The sequence below is a fragment of the Mytilus trossulus genome, chromosome 5 (genome assembly GCF_036588685.1).
Source record: "Mytilus trossulus isolate FHL-02 chromosome 5, PNRI_Mtr1.1.1.hap1, whole genome shotgun sequence".
In the NCBI taxonomy this organism is placed as follows: domain Eukaryota; kingdom Metazoa; phylum Mollusca; class Bivalvia; order Mytilida; family Mytilidae; genus Mytilus; species Mytilus trossulus.
In genome coordinates, this window is record NC_086377.1 from 82,336,254 (window position 1) to 82,352,538 (window position 16,285).

At 33.8% G+C, this 16,285-nt stretch overlaps 1 protein-coding gene across 1 annotated transcript in view; it reads left to right on the forward strand.

Moving 5' to 3' along the window:
- The first annotated feature begins 3,976 nt into the window (after window positions 1-3,976).
- Window positions 3,977-16,285, forward strand: part of LOC134718380 (death-associated protein kinase 1-like) — a 52,358-nt gene continuing 40,049 nt past the window's right edge. The window contains exons 1-2 of the mRNA XM_063580878.1: window positions 3,977-3,994; window positions 4,445-4,531. Of these exons, the coding sequence (XP_063436948.1) occupies window positions 3,977-3,994; window positions 4,445-4,531 (105 nt within the window). The remainder of the gene's footprint in view (window positions 3,995-4,444; window positions 4,532-16,285) is intronic.

Here is a 16,285-nt window from a genome sequence, read left to right on the forward strand (position 1 = left end):
CATTTGATGGATGGATGGTCAATTGTTGTTTAATGTCTATTGGCTAATCAGATGCATAATTAGGATGAGAATATGATAATGAGAAATGAAATGCTAAACTGACACACTGAGCCAGAATTTAAATGTGCTAGCTCACAAGGTAACAGTTCCCCCAAAGATATGTTACCTTACCCAAACACATTATTCTGACTCCTTTAATAATTGCAATTGCAGCGTGCTTGGTGAAGAAGCAGCAGATACCAATTTTTAAGTCTTTGATTTGACCGGGTCAAGGTTCAAACCCAAGATCTCTCACTCTCCAGGTGAACACAATACCATCACATTTAAGGTGCACCTGGTCTTCACGTATGAATATATGTGCATGTTTGACCCAAAAATCTTTTGAGGACAATATACTTGACATAAACAAATTTCTTTGATTTATGAAATGTTTGATAATCAACTGTGTTCATGATCCTATCATGCTGATGAAGAAATAGCAATGTACCAAAGTTTGACTAAAACACATATTTTGTACAGACAAGAAATTTGTTAGCATCTAAATTATGCATGAATCCCGTTCGCTGAAAAGTGGAAATGGTGGCAAAGAAATAAAAAGTTGAGATCAATGTTTTATTTTCAACAGGTACCTTGACAATGGCAACATTTTCATCAGCCATATTGTCGAATATGGCATCGCCGATTGTTTGCTTAGGTTTGCATTTGATAAAAGTGCTCTCAGTACGTTGACCATCAAAGTTAATATTCAACTGAAAGTAGATGAAGCCGTCAGACTCCATGGTCCTCCCTCGTTGGGTTTTTGAATTCGTCTGCGTCATTTCGAAGCTTTTCAAAATACGCCGTTCACTACAAACGCTTTATTGACACAGACAAAACGTTTTGGAACGCCTCGGATTTTTTTATTCACAGCACTCGAAAAATCGGGTCGGCGGAATAAAAAACAACACGAAATCAAAATTTTAATTTTATTTCACTTTTAAACAAAATCGGGTCGGCGGATCCGTAAACCAACTAATTAAAAAAAAAAGGCCTAGGCAACTGTAACGATTTCAACAATGGGAAAACCCCATACTGTATAGTCTGCTATTAATGGCCACGATTGATGATTATACGCTATTGTCTCTTAAAGACAAATATATAAACACATTTTGTCCTCGATTTAAAATACTTTTTAAACATAAAAGTAGGTGCAATATATATTTTTAAACTCAAAAAGTTTAGTGACCCCATCAGCGTGATCAGATACTTGACAAACTCTTAGTCTTCGTCTTTTGTATGAACACAAAATTCATGGATCACACATTTCTCTTTAACTATCTATACGAAAGTTTCTGCACTCATGAATATTTGCATCGGCTGTAATCGATGGCTAACTTTACACTTGTATGTTTGTCTGATGTGTAATTGTGTTTTTCACTGTTGTTTCTTTGCTGTCTGGTGGACAAATACATGAATTCTGCATGTCATCATCAAATACGTGAATAGCTATATATCTGGTAAATCAAACACTTTTTCTTCGCATAGAAAGAACTCTTCATTAATCTGAGCATGGAACGAATACTTTATATCACGAACTATAAATGTGGATACAAAAAATGAAAAACTAAGCGAAATTGTTAATCCCGCATTGCACGAAAAAATGTGTTGTACATGTATTTAAGTAAGTAGCATGTGTTCTTGGTTAATTGTAAACACGTAGTAGTCCATAATGCATTGTTGCTCATTTAGTGGATTGGTAAAAAAACCAGGTAACAATAAATTGCGTCACACGTAAATAAACCATTACACGTGCGAGAACATAAGTATGCTTATTCATGCATTTCCATATAAGGTAGTGTTCCTGACCTGAGTAATGATAACATCAAAATTTCTTTCTGACTTTTTTTTAAAGTCATGTGTGTTATGAATGTAGATGCAGGGATGATTCCGCTATATAGTTTAGGGCCGCTTAAGATATTTTATAAAGTTTATAAGATATCTTATAAAGTTTATAAGATATCTTATAAAGTTTATAAGATATCTTTTAAAGTTTATAAGATATCTTATAAAGTTTATAAGATATCTTATAAAGTTTATAAGATATCTTATAAAGTTTATAAGATATCTTACATAGTTCATGAGATATGTTATAAAATTTGTGAAATATCTTTTATAGTTTATAAGATATCTCATATAGTTTTCTTTATCAGATATCTTATGAATTGTATAAGATATCTTATAAACAATATGATATATCTTATAAACTATATACATGTATAAGATATCTTATATGAAGTTTATTTATAAGATATCTATTTCTATAAGATATCTTATAAAAAAGATTATTTTAGATATCTTATTTCTCTAATTCTTCGTCAATTTATCCCTTTCTGCACCCATTGTATAATTTTTTTTTAATCAACGTGTGGTTCGTTTGATCTCAGTACTTCATTGGTTAAAATACAATTATGACGTCGAATGTTCTTGCTTTCCTCTGAATTTCCTATTGTGACGGCATGAAAAAATTCGACCATGCCTGATGACGTCACATAGAAAGAGCACATCTTTTTGCAGATCATTCGAAAAGAAGGAATAAGTTTGCCTGCATAATGTTAGAAAATCATTAGAGAAACAGATTCCACCACCAAACCTCGTGTAATACGATATTTATTCACTCCCGACAGTTAAATTTTAAATATTTAAAACGCTCGGGCAAGCCTTGTGTTTTAAATTTGAAAATTTAACTGTCTCGAGTGGATACATATCGTATTATACTCGATGCAGTGGTAGAATCTATATACCATATAAGAAATACAATTAGAGACATCGTATAGAAATTATAAGATAATTCATATAATATATCTTAAATAATTTTCTTAAGATGATATCCAATAAACTATATAAGATATCTTGTATAAAAAATATTTATAAGATATTTCATATACTTAATGAGATATCTTAGATGTCTTATAAACTTTAGAAGATATCTTATAAAGTATAAAAGATATCTTATAAGTATATAAGATATCTAAGTATAAAGTATATTAGATATCTTATAAAGTTATTAAATATATAAGATATCTCATATATTATAAGATATCTCATATAATATATAAGATAGCTTTAAAAAATAAATTATATAAGATATCTCATATATTAAATGAGATATCTTATAAAAATCTAATCTGTTATATAAGATATATTTTATATTATGAGATAATTTGAGATAATTTGAAATTCAAAAAATAGCTAAACTGCTTAAGTGCCATAGGTATATGTTAGCTGGTATACATGCCTTGTTTACCAAAGTTAAGTGATAGTGCATCATGTGCAATGCTATTCATGTATTACAACTTGCCTGGTGTGAATCGAATAACTTCTTCAATCGGTGAACAGGTGAAACTTAATATACATTTTCCGTTTTTACAGGTCAGGAAAATGATATTATTTCGTTTTAGATTGTATGCATAAAAAAATCCCAATTGGGATAAAATTCCCAATTTGATGTTCAAGGGACCCATGGAATCATCCCTGAGATGTCACAGTTGTTATGTGGTAATTCATTTTTGATGTGTGTGTTATTTTTTATTTTTTTACATGATCCTGTTTGTGTTTCAGATTTGCAAATATCATTTTCATTATTAATTAAAAATGTACTTTCAATAAATTTTAGGGAGGAAACTTGATGGTTCCTGGCATTCCCTCTTAATTAGAAAATAATCTATTATAAATATTCAATCAGAATCCAAATTCAGAGCTGTTTTAAGCTCAAATGTTGTGTCCATACTTGTTCAACTGTTCAGGGTTCGACCTATGCAGGAAAATCCAGTTTGCTGTCACTTGACAGCCTCTTGTTCTTATTGTTGAAGGCCGTACCGTTGCCTATAATTGCTTACATCCACTTCATTTGAACTTAAGTTGATAGTTGTCTCATTGGTAATCATATCTTCTTATTTTTATAAATATACAATTATTTCATTTTCTTTTACAGGATATAATGGCAAGTTGGGATGAGGTAAGTTTTTCTTCTTAAAAGTCATTGACATGTGACCTATTTCATGTGTCCCATGTTGTCTATAAACTGTACATAAAGATACAGGCGTGCAGTATTCTCAGAGTCAGTCAGTGTCATGTGACCTATGTCATGTGATCTATGTTGTCTATAAACTGTACATAAAGATACAGGCGTGCAGTATTCTCAGGGGGAGAACAGGAGAAATCAAAATGACTACAGTGAACAAAATTTCAATATACAAAATTCCAGGAGACAAAAAAAAAAAGAAACGTAAGATATTGAAGGACATTCACAACTCTTTAGGTCAAAGAGAATCTGACAACGCCATGGAAAAAAAATGAAAAACAATCAAATTTCAACAGTCTACATTAGTCATTTCAGGGCCTTTTATAGCTGACTATGCCATATGGGCTTTGATCATTGTTGAAGGCTGTACTGTTTTGCTTACAGAAACTTCTTACAGCTGCATTTGAGGGGAATATAAAAGAGGTGGAATTATGTGTAAAGAACAGAGCTAACTTGGAATGTAGAGGATTTGTAAGTAAAGTAAAATGTTTAACACATTTACAGATATTTAATATATAGTACACATAATGTGGATCAGTTAAACACTGCCCTTGTAAGTGTTCAGTGATTCAGTGAACATTCTATTTATTATACCCCATGCAACGGGTTGCAGAGGGTATAATGTTTTTGACCCGTCCGTCTGTCAGTAAAAAAAAAATCTAGGAGTTACGCCCCTTTGAACTTATTTACTTTAATGTACTACTGCAACAGTTTGTCATCGCAACTCCTCTCAAACCACACAACAGAATTTCACGAAACCTTTTCAGATATTAAGTACATACTATGTAGTTGTGCATATCGACAGGAAATTGCGATTCAATTTTTTTCTAAGAGTTACGCCCCTTTGAACTTATTTACTTTAATGTACTACTGCAACAGTTTGTCTTTGCAACTCCTCTCAAACCACACAACAGAATTTCATGATACTTCATATCTGCATACAACTGAAATATTGTGATTAACTTTATTACACTGATGAATACCACTCCAGTTTGTATGTCATAGAGTTGCTGTCTGATACTTCATAACTGTATATAACTGAAATATTGTGATTTACTTGATTACACGTATTCTACACAAAAAACATTACTTTGGTTCCAAAAAAATCTTGCATGACCATGACTTGAGACATGACACCTGATCATACAACTTTCATTGACCACTCCTGTTCTAAACATGCAATGTGACACCTGATTCTACAACATTCATAAACCACTTATGTACTGAACATAACATGTGACACCTGATCATAAAACCTGCATTTACCACTCTTGTACTGAACATGACATGTGACACCTGATGATAAAACCTGCATATGGGTGGAATCAGAAAAAATGAAGATTTTAACATATTGGGGCATATTGTTTGCCCCATTATAATTAGGAAAGTAAATTAAATGTCAAACCAACAAGTTCAATACCAGCTAACTTGCAGCCAAATTTCATTTAGATATCTTGTACCAGCCAAAAGTTTTATTAAAAAAACATGTCAAATTTGTCAGGAGTGTGACGCTTTTTGTGTGACAGGATTTTTTTTTAATAATTTACATGTTGAGTAAAAATTATTATGATGAATGCATGTATATGAAGATGGTTTATAATCATTCTTCAATACTAGGTTTTGTAGATTATAGATTGGTGTTATCATTGCACAAATATTATGTAAATAAATATACATTATGAAAAGGTATGTACCAAAAATTAATATTGGCAAAATTTGATAATTTCTAAATTAAAGTGTTATGGTTGTATTTTAAAGGAGTATTTGTGTGTAAAACTGGTAAGTATTTATTGTATACATATAAGCTATCCATAAAAGGCTATACAGACATCCTGAGGTGCATAATTCACATATTGGATTAACTTCTATACAAGCACCCAAAAATGTCAGGAGTGTGACAACTGTCTTTAAACATGTACCAAATTTATATAATGCTTTTCATCTTACATTGTTATTTATTTTTCAGAAGCACCTGTTCCATAGAGAAGAAAAACATTTATTGCAGCTGTGATAATCTATATGTTGAATCTACACACTTGATTTTTAGATGTCAGGAGTGTGACACTTTTTTTATACATTCAATGACATTGTTTAAATTTTAATTACATATTAAAAAAAATGATCCATTGTTACTTGGTGTCAAAATTTTGATAGAAGAAGGTTAGTAAATACAAAATTTAAACAATATATGTCATTGAATGTATAAAAAAAGTGTCACACTCCTGACATCTAAAAATCAAGTGTGTAGATTCAACATATAGATTATCACAGCTGCACTAAATGTTTTTCTTCTCTATGGAACAGGTGCTTCTGAAAAATAAATAACAATGTAAGATGAAAAGCATTATATAAATTTGACAGTTGTCACACTCCTGACATTTTTGGGTGCTTGTATAGAAGTTAATCCAATATGTGAATTATGCACCTCAGGATGTCTGTATAGCCTTTTATGGATAGCTTTTACATGTATACAATAAATACTTACCAGTTTTACACACAAATACTCCTTTAAAATACAACCATAACACTTTAATTTAGAAATTATCAAATTTTGCCAATATTAATTTTTGGTACATACCTTTTCACAATGTATATTTATTTACATAATATTTGTGCAATGATAACACCAATCTATAATCTACAAAACCTAGTATTGAAGAATGATTATAAACCATCTTCATATACATGCATTCATCATAATAATTTTTACTCAACATGTAAATTATTAAAAAAAAATCCTGTCACACAAAAAGCGTCACACTCCTGACAAATTTGACATGTTTTTTTAATAAAACTTTTGGCTGGTACAAGATATCTAAATGAAATTTGGCTGCAAGTTAGCTGGTATTGAACTTGTTGGTTTGACATTTAATTTACTTTCCTAAATATAATGGGGGAAACAATATGCCCCAATATGTTAAAATCTTATTTTTTTCTGATTCCACCCTTATGTTGATTAAAAAAAAAAGAGAACATATTCTATATATTCAATAATTTCATGAAATTTTGATAGAATTGCCTTCTGGTTTTTGATACTTTTCTTCCAACATGTGATAAATGCATTCATATTATATATTTTTTGATATATATGATATGTGTCAAATATGTCAGGAGTGTGACAAAATCCCAGAAATGGATGCTTTTCTAAAAAGATGATTACTTTAAAATTGTAGCCTATATTGGTATATTTTTTTTTTGCTGATTGTTACCAAAAGTTGCGTCTTTAATGGAAAGGTGTTTTTGTTAATATTCTTAAGTAATTTGTTTCTGTATTTAAACTTTTATAACCAGGTCATTCATAATCTGCCATACATAAAGTGCTAAAACAGGATTTTTTTCAAATTGATGGCGATAATGTATAGAGAATTTGGTATCCAAATGTTCCTTAATCAACCTGGCATTAATAGGAAATATGTTTATGCTTTTAATGTATTCTTAATTGATGTAAATCATGTGTATATGTTTAGTTGTATTTGTTCAAATTACTGATTTTGTTAGTTATTAAAAGTTAAAATTATTCTTAATGTCTTAATGCTTTGTCTGGACACTTAAGTTTCATAAAATAAATGATATGGTGAAGGTGGTGAGACAAATCCTGAACCCCAAAAAATATGTTTATTTTTGACCATGCTCGTCACACTTTTGCCTCATTTTTTCTGATTCCACCCATATACCTCTCCTGTACTGAATATGACATGTGCCACCTGATCATACAACATTCATTTACTACTCCAGTACTAAACATTGACATGTGACACCTGATTATACAACATTCATTTACCACTATTGTACTAAACATGACATGTGACACCTGATCATACAACATACATTTACCACTCCTGTACTAAACATGATGTATGACACCTGATTATACAACATTCATTTACCACTCTTGTACTGAACATAACATGTGACACCTGATCATAAAACCTGCATTTACCACTCTTGTACTGAACATGACATGTGACACCTGATGATAAAACCTGCATATACCTCTCCTGTACTGAATATGACATGTGCCACCTGATCATACAACATTCATTTACTACTCCAGTACTAAACATTGACATGTGACACCTGATTTTACAACATTCATTTACCACTATTGTACTAAACATGACATGTGACACCTGATCATACAACATACATTTACCACTCCAGTACTGAACATGACATGTAACACCTGATTATACAACATACATTTACCACTCTTGTACTAAACCTGATATGTAACACCTGATTATACAACATACATTTACCACTCCAGTACTAAACATGACATGTAACACCTGATTATACAACATACATTTACCACTCCAGTACTGAACATGACATGTGACACCTGATCATACAACATATATTTACCACTCCAGTACTGAACATGACATGTAACACATGATTATACAACATACATTTACCACTATTGTACTGAACACGACATGTGACACCTGATTATACAACTTTCATTTACCACTCTTGTACTGAACATGACATGTAACACCTGATTATACAACATTCATTTACCACTCAAGTACTAAACATGACATGTAACACCTGATTATACAACATACATTTACCACTCCAGTACTGAACATGACATGTGACACCTGATCATACAACATACATTTACCACTCCAGTACTAAACATGACATGTAACACCTGATTATACAACATACATTTACCACTCCAGTACTGAACATGACATGTAACACCTGATTATACAACATACATTTACCACTCCAGTACTAAACATGACATGTAACACCTGATTATACAACATACATTTACCACTCCAGTACTGAACATGACATGTGACACCTGATCATACAACATACATTTACCACTCCAGTACTGAACATGACATGTGACACCTGATCATAAAACCTGCATTTACCACTCCTGTACTGAATATGACATGTGCCACCTGATCATACAACATTCATTTACTACTCCAGTACTAAACATTGACATGTGACACCTGATTATACAACATTCATTTACCACTATTGTACTAAACATGACATGTGACACCTGATCATACAACATACATTTACCACTATTGTACTAAACATGACATGTGACACCTGATTATACAACATTCATTTACCACTCTTGTACTGAACATAACATGTGACACCTGATCATAAAACCTGCATTTACCACTCTTGTACTGAACATGACATGTGACACCTGATGATAAAACCTGCATATACCTCTCCTGTACTGAATATGACATGTGCCACCTGATCATACAACATTCATTTACTACTCCAGTACTAAACATTGACATGTGACACCTGATTTTACAACATTCATTTACCACTATTGTACTAAACATGACATGTGACACCTGATCATACAACATACATTTACCACTCCAGTACTGAACATGACATGTAACACCTGATTATACAACATACATTTACCACTCTTGTACTAAACCTGATATGTAACACCTGATTATACAACATACATTTACCACTCCAGTACTAAACATGACATGTAACACCTGATTATACAACATACATTTACCACTCCAGTACTGAACATGACATGTGACACCTGATCATACAACATACATTTACCACTCCAGTACTGAACATGACATGTAACACATGATTATACAACATACATTTACCACTCTTGTACTGAACACGACATGTGACACCTGATTATACAACTTTCATTTACCACTCTTGTACTGAACATGACATGTAACACCTGATTATACAACATTCATTTACCACTCAAGTACTAAACATGACATGTAACACCTGATTATACAACATACATTTACCACTCCAGTACTGAACATGACATGTGACACCTGATCATACAACATACATTTACCACTCCAGTACTAAACATGACATGTAACACCTGATTATACAACAAACATTTACCACTCCAGTACTGAACATGACATGTGACACCTGATCATACAACATACATTTACCACTCCAGTACTGAACATGACATGTAACACATGATTATACAACATACATTTACCACTCTTGTACTGAACATGACATGTGACACCTGATTATACAACATTCATTTACCACTCTTGTACTGAACATGACATGTGACACCTGATTATACAACATTCATTTACCACTCTTGTTCTGAACATGACATGTAACACCTGATCATACAACATTCATTTATCACTCTTGTACTGAACATGACATGTGACACCTGATTATACAACTTTCATTTACCACTCTTGTACTGAACATGACATGTAACACCTGATTATACAACTTTCATTTACCACTCTTGTACTGAACATGACATGTAACACCTGATTATACAACATTCATATACCACTCCTGTACTGAACATGACATGTAACACCTGATTATACAACTTTCATTTACCACTCTTGTACTGAACATGACATGTGAGACCTGATCATACAACATACATTTACCACTCCAGTACTGAACATGACATGTAACACCTGATTATACAACATTCATTTACCATTCTTGTACTAAACATGACATGTGAGACCTGATCATACAACATACATTTACCACTCCAGTACTAAACATGACATGTGACACCTGATCATACACCATGCATTTACCACTCCTGTACTGAACATGACATGTGACACCTGACCATACAACTTTCATTTACCACTCTTGTACTTAACATGACATGTGACACCTGATTATACAACATTCATTTACCACTCCTGTACTGAACATGACATGTGACACCACATCATACAACATTCATTTACCACTCCTGTACTGAACATGACATGTGACACCTGATCATACAACATGCATTTACTACTCCTGTACTGAACATGACATGTGACACCTGATCATACAACATGTGACATAGCAATGACACTCTTATGCTCAACACCAACATGTGACATAGCAATGACACTCTTATAGTCAACACCAACATGTGACTGAACAATGACACTCGTATAGTCAACACCAACATTTGACATAGCAATGACACTCTTATAGTCAACATCAACATGTGACATAGCAATGACACTCTTTACCTCAACACCAACATGTTACATACCAATGACACTCTACCTCAACACCAACATTTGACATAGCAATGACACTCTTTACCTCAACACCAACATGTAGCATAGTAATGACGTGCCTGTCCCAATTCAGGAGCCTGTAATTCAGTGGTTGTCTTTTGTTTATGTGTTACATATTTGTTTTTCGTTCATTTTTTTACATAAATAAGGCCGTTAGTTTTCTCGCTTGAATTGTTTTACATTGTCTTATCGGGGCCTTTTATAGCTGACTATATGCAGTATGGGCTTTCCTCATTGTTGAAGGCCGTACGGTGATCTATAATTGTTAATGTTTGTGTCATTTTGGTCTTTTGTGGATAGTTGTCTCATTGGCAATCATACCACATCTTCTTTTTTTATACATTCTTATAATCAAAACCAACTTTTGACAAAGCAATGACACTCTGATAGTCAACACCAAAATGTGACATAACAATGACACTCTTATAGTCAACACCAACATGTGACATAGCAATGACACTATTTACCTGAACACCAACATGTGACATACCAATGACACTCTACCTCAACATCAACATTTGACATAGCAATGGCACTGTTTACCTGAACACCAACATGTGACATAGCAATGATACTCTTATAGTCAAAACCAACATGTGACATAGCAATGACACTCTTTACTCCAACACCAACATGTGACATAGCAATGACACTCATATGCTCAACATCAACATTTGACATAGCAATGGCACTGTTTACCTGAACACCAACATGTGACATAGCAATGACACTCTTATAGTCAACACCAACATGTCACTTAGCAAGACACTTTTATAGTCAACACTAACATGTGACATAGCAATGACACTCATATGCTCAGCACCAACATGTGACATAGCAATGACACTATTATACTCTACAACAACATGTGACATAGCAGTGACATCCTTATACTCAACACCAACATGTGACATAGCAATGACACTCTTATAGTCAACACCAACATGTGACATAGCAATGGCACTCTTATAGTCAACACCAACTTGTGACATTTCAATGACACTCTTATAGTCAACACCAACATGTGACATAGCAATGACACTATTATACTCAACACCAACTTGTGACATTTCAATGACACTCATATGATCAACACCAACATGTGGCATAGCAATGACACTCTTTACCTCAACACCAACTTGTGACATAGCAATGACACTCTTATAGTCAACACCAACATTTGACATATCAATGACACTCTTATAGTCAACACCAACATGTGACATGGCAATGACACTCTTATAGTCAACACCAACATGTCACTTAGCAAGACACTTTTATAGTCAACACTAACATGTGACATAGCAATGACACTCTTATACTCAACACCAACATGTGACATAGCAATAACACTCTTATAGTCAATACCAACATGTCACTTAGCAATGACACTCTTATTGTCAACACTAACATGTGACATAGCAATGACACTCTTATAGTCAACACCAACATTTGACATAGCAATGACACTCTTATAGTCAACACCAACATTTGAAATAGCAATGAAACTCGTATAGTCAACACTAACATGTGACAGAGCAATGACACTCATCACCTCAACACCAACATGTGACATAGCAATGAAACTTTTTACCTCAACACCAACATGTGACATAGCAATGGCACTATTATAATCAACACCACCATGTGACATATCAATGACACTCTTATAGTCAACACCAACATGTGACATAGCAATAACACTTTTATAGTCAACACCAACATGTGACATAGCAATGACACTCTTATACTCAACACCAACATGTGACATAGCAATGACACTCTTATACTCAACACCAACATGTGACATAGCAATGACACTCTTAAAGTCAACACCAACATGTCATTTAGCAATGCCATTCTTATAGTCAACACTAACATGTGACATAGCAATGACACTCTTATAGTCAACACCAACATTTGACATAGCAATGACACTCTTATAGTCAACACCAACATTTGAAATAGCAATGCCACTCTTATAGTCAACACTAACATGTGACAAAGCAATGACACTCATATGTTCAACACCACCATGTGACATAGCAATGACACTTTTTACCTCAACACCAACATGTGACATAGCAATAACACTCTTATAGTCAACACCAACATGTGACATAGCAATGACACTCTTATAATCAACACCACCATGTGACGTAGCAATGACACTATGATAGTCAACTCCAACATGTGACATAGCAATGACAATCATATGCTCAACACCAACATGTGACATATCAATGACACTCTTATAGTCAACACCAACATGTCACTCTTATAGTAAACACTGACATGTGACATATCAATGACACTCTTATAGTCAACACCAACATGTGACATAGCAATGACACTCTTATAGTCAACACCAACATGTGACATAGCAATGACACTCTTTACCTCAACACCAACATGTGACATAGCAATGACACTCTTATAGTCAACACCAACATGTGACATAGCAATTACACTCTTTTAGTCAACACTAACATGTGACTTAGCAATGACATCTTATACTCAAAACCAACATGTGACATAGCAATGACACTCTTTACCTCAACACCAACATGTGACATAGCAATGACACTCTTATAATCAACACCAACATTTGACATAGCAATGACACTATGATAGTCAACACCAACATGTGACATAGCAATGACAATCATATGCTCAACACCAACATGTGACATATCAATGACACTCTTATAGTCAACACCAACATGTCACTCTTATAGTTAACACTGACATGTGACATATCAATGACACTATTATAGTCAACACCAACATGTGACATAGCAATGACACTCTTTACCTCAACACCAACATGTGACATAGCAATGACACTCTTATAGTCAACACCAACATGTGACATAGCAATTACACTCTTTTAGTCAACACTAACATGTGACTTAGCAATGACATCTTATACTCAACACCAACATGTGACATAGCAATGACACTCTTTACCTCAACACCAACATGTGACATAGCAATGACACTCTTATAATCAACACCAACATTTGACATAGCAATGACACTATGATAGTCAACACCAACATGTGACATAGCAATGACAATCATATGCTCAACACCAACATGTGACATATCAATGACACTCTTATAGTCAACACCAACATGTCACTCTTATAGTTAACACTGACATGTGACATATCAATGACACTATTATAGTCAACACCAACATGTGACAGCAATGACACTCTAATAGTCAACACCAACATGTGACATAGCAATGACACTCTAATACTCAACACCAACATGTGACATAGCAATGACACTCTTATAGTCAACACCAACATGTGACATAGCAATGACACTCTTATACTCAACACCAACATGTCACTTAGCAATGACACTCTTATAGTCAACACCAACATATGACATAGCAACGACACTCTTATACTCAACACCAACATGTCACTTAGCAATGACACTCTTATACTCAACACCAGCATGTGACATAACAGTGACACTCTTATATTCAACACCAACATGTGACATAGCAATGACATCTTATACTCAACACCAACGTGTGACATAACAATGACACTCTTTACCTCAACACCAACATGTGACATAGCAATGACACTCTTATAGTCAACACCAACATGTGACATAGCAATGACACTCTTATAGTCAACACTAACATGTGACATAGCAATGACATCTTATACTCAACACCAACATGTGACATAGCAATGACACTCTTTACCTCAACACCAACATGTGACATAGTAATGACACTCTTATACTCAACACCAACATGTGACATACAATGACACTCTTATACTCAATACCAACATGTGACATAGCAATGACACTCTTATAGTCAACACCAACATGTGACATAGCAATGCCATTCTTATACTCAACACCAGCATGTGACATAACAATGACATTATTACACTCATCACAAACAAGTGACAGATCACACTTATAGGCAACGCAAACTTGAAAAATACAAACTTGGCTTACTGCAGTTCTTCACTTAAACTAACCACAAACATACACCGTTGCTATATTACCCTTAAACTCACCACAAACATACACCATTGCTATATTAATCTTATACTCACCACAAACATACGCCATTGCTATATTACCCTTATACTCACCACACACATACACCATTGCTATATTACCCTTATACTCACAACAACACATACACCATTGCTATATTACCCTTATACTCACCACACACATACACCATTGCTATATTACCCTTATACTCACCACAAACATACACCATTGCTATATCACCCTTATACTCACAACACACATACACCATTGCTATATTACCCTTATACTCACCACAAACATACACCATTGCTATATTACCCTTATACTCACCACAAACATACACCATTGCTATATCACCCTTATACTCACAACACACATACACCATTGCTATATTACCCTTATACTCACCACACACATACACCATTGCTATATTACCCTTATACTCACCACAAACATACACCATTGCTATATAACCCTTTTACTCACCACAAACATAAACCATTGCTATATTACCCTTATACTCACCACAAACATACACCATTGCTATATAACCCTTATACTCACCACAAACATACACCATTGCTATATTACCCTTATACTCACCACAAACATTCACCATTGATATATTACCCTTATACTCACCACAAACATACACCATGGCTATATTACCCTTATACTCACCACAAACATACACCATTGCTATATTACCCTTATACTCACCACAAACATACACCATTGATATATTACCCTTATACTCACCACAAACATACACCATTGCTATATTACCCTTATACTCACCACAAACATACACCATTGCTATATAACCCTTTTACTCACCACACACATACACCATTGCTATATTACCCTTATACACAACACAAACATACACCATTGCTATATTACCCTTATACTCACCACAAACATACACCATTGCTATATTACCCTTATACTCACCACAAACATACACCATTGCTATATTACCCTTATACTCACCACAAACATTCACCATTGCTATATTACCCTTATACTCACCACAAACATACACCATTGCTATATCACCCTTATACTCACCACAAACATACACCATTGCTATATTACCCTT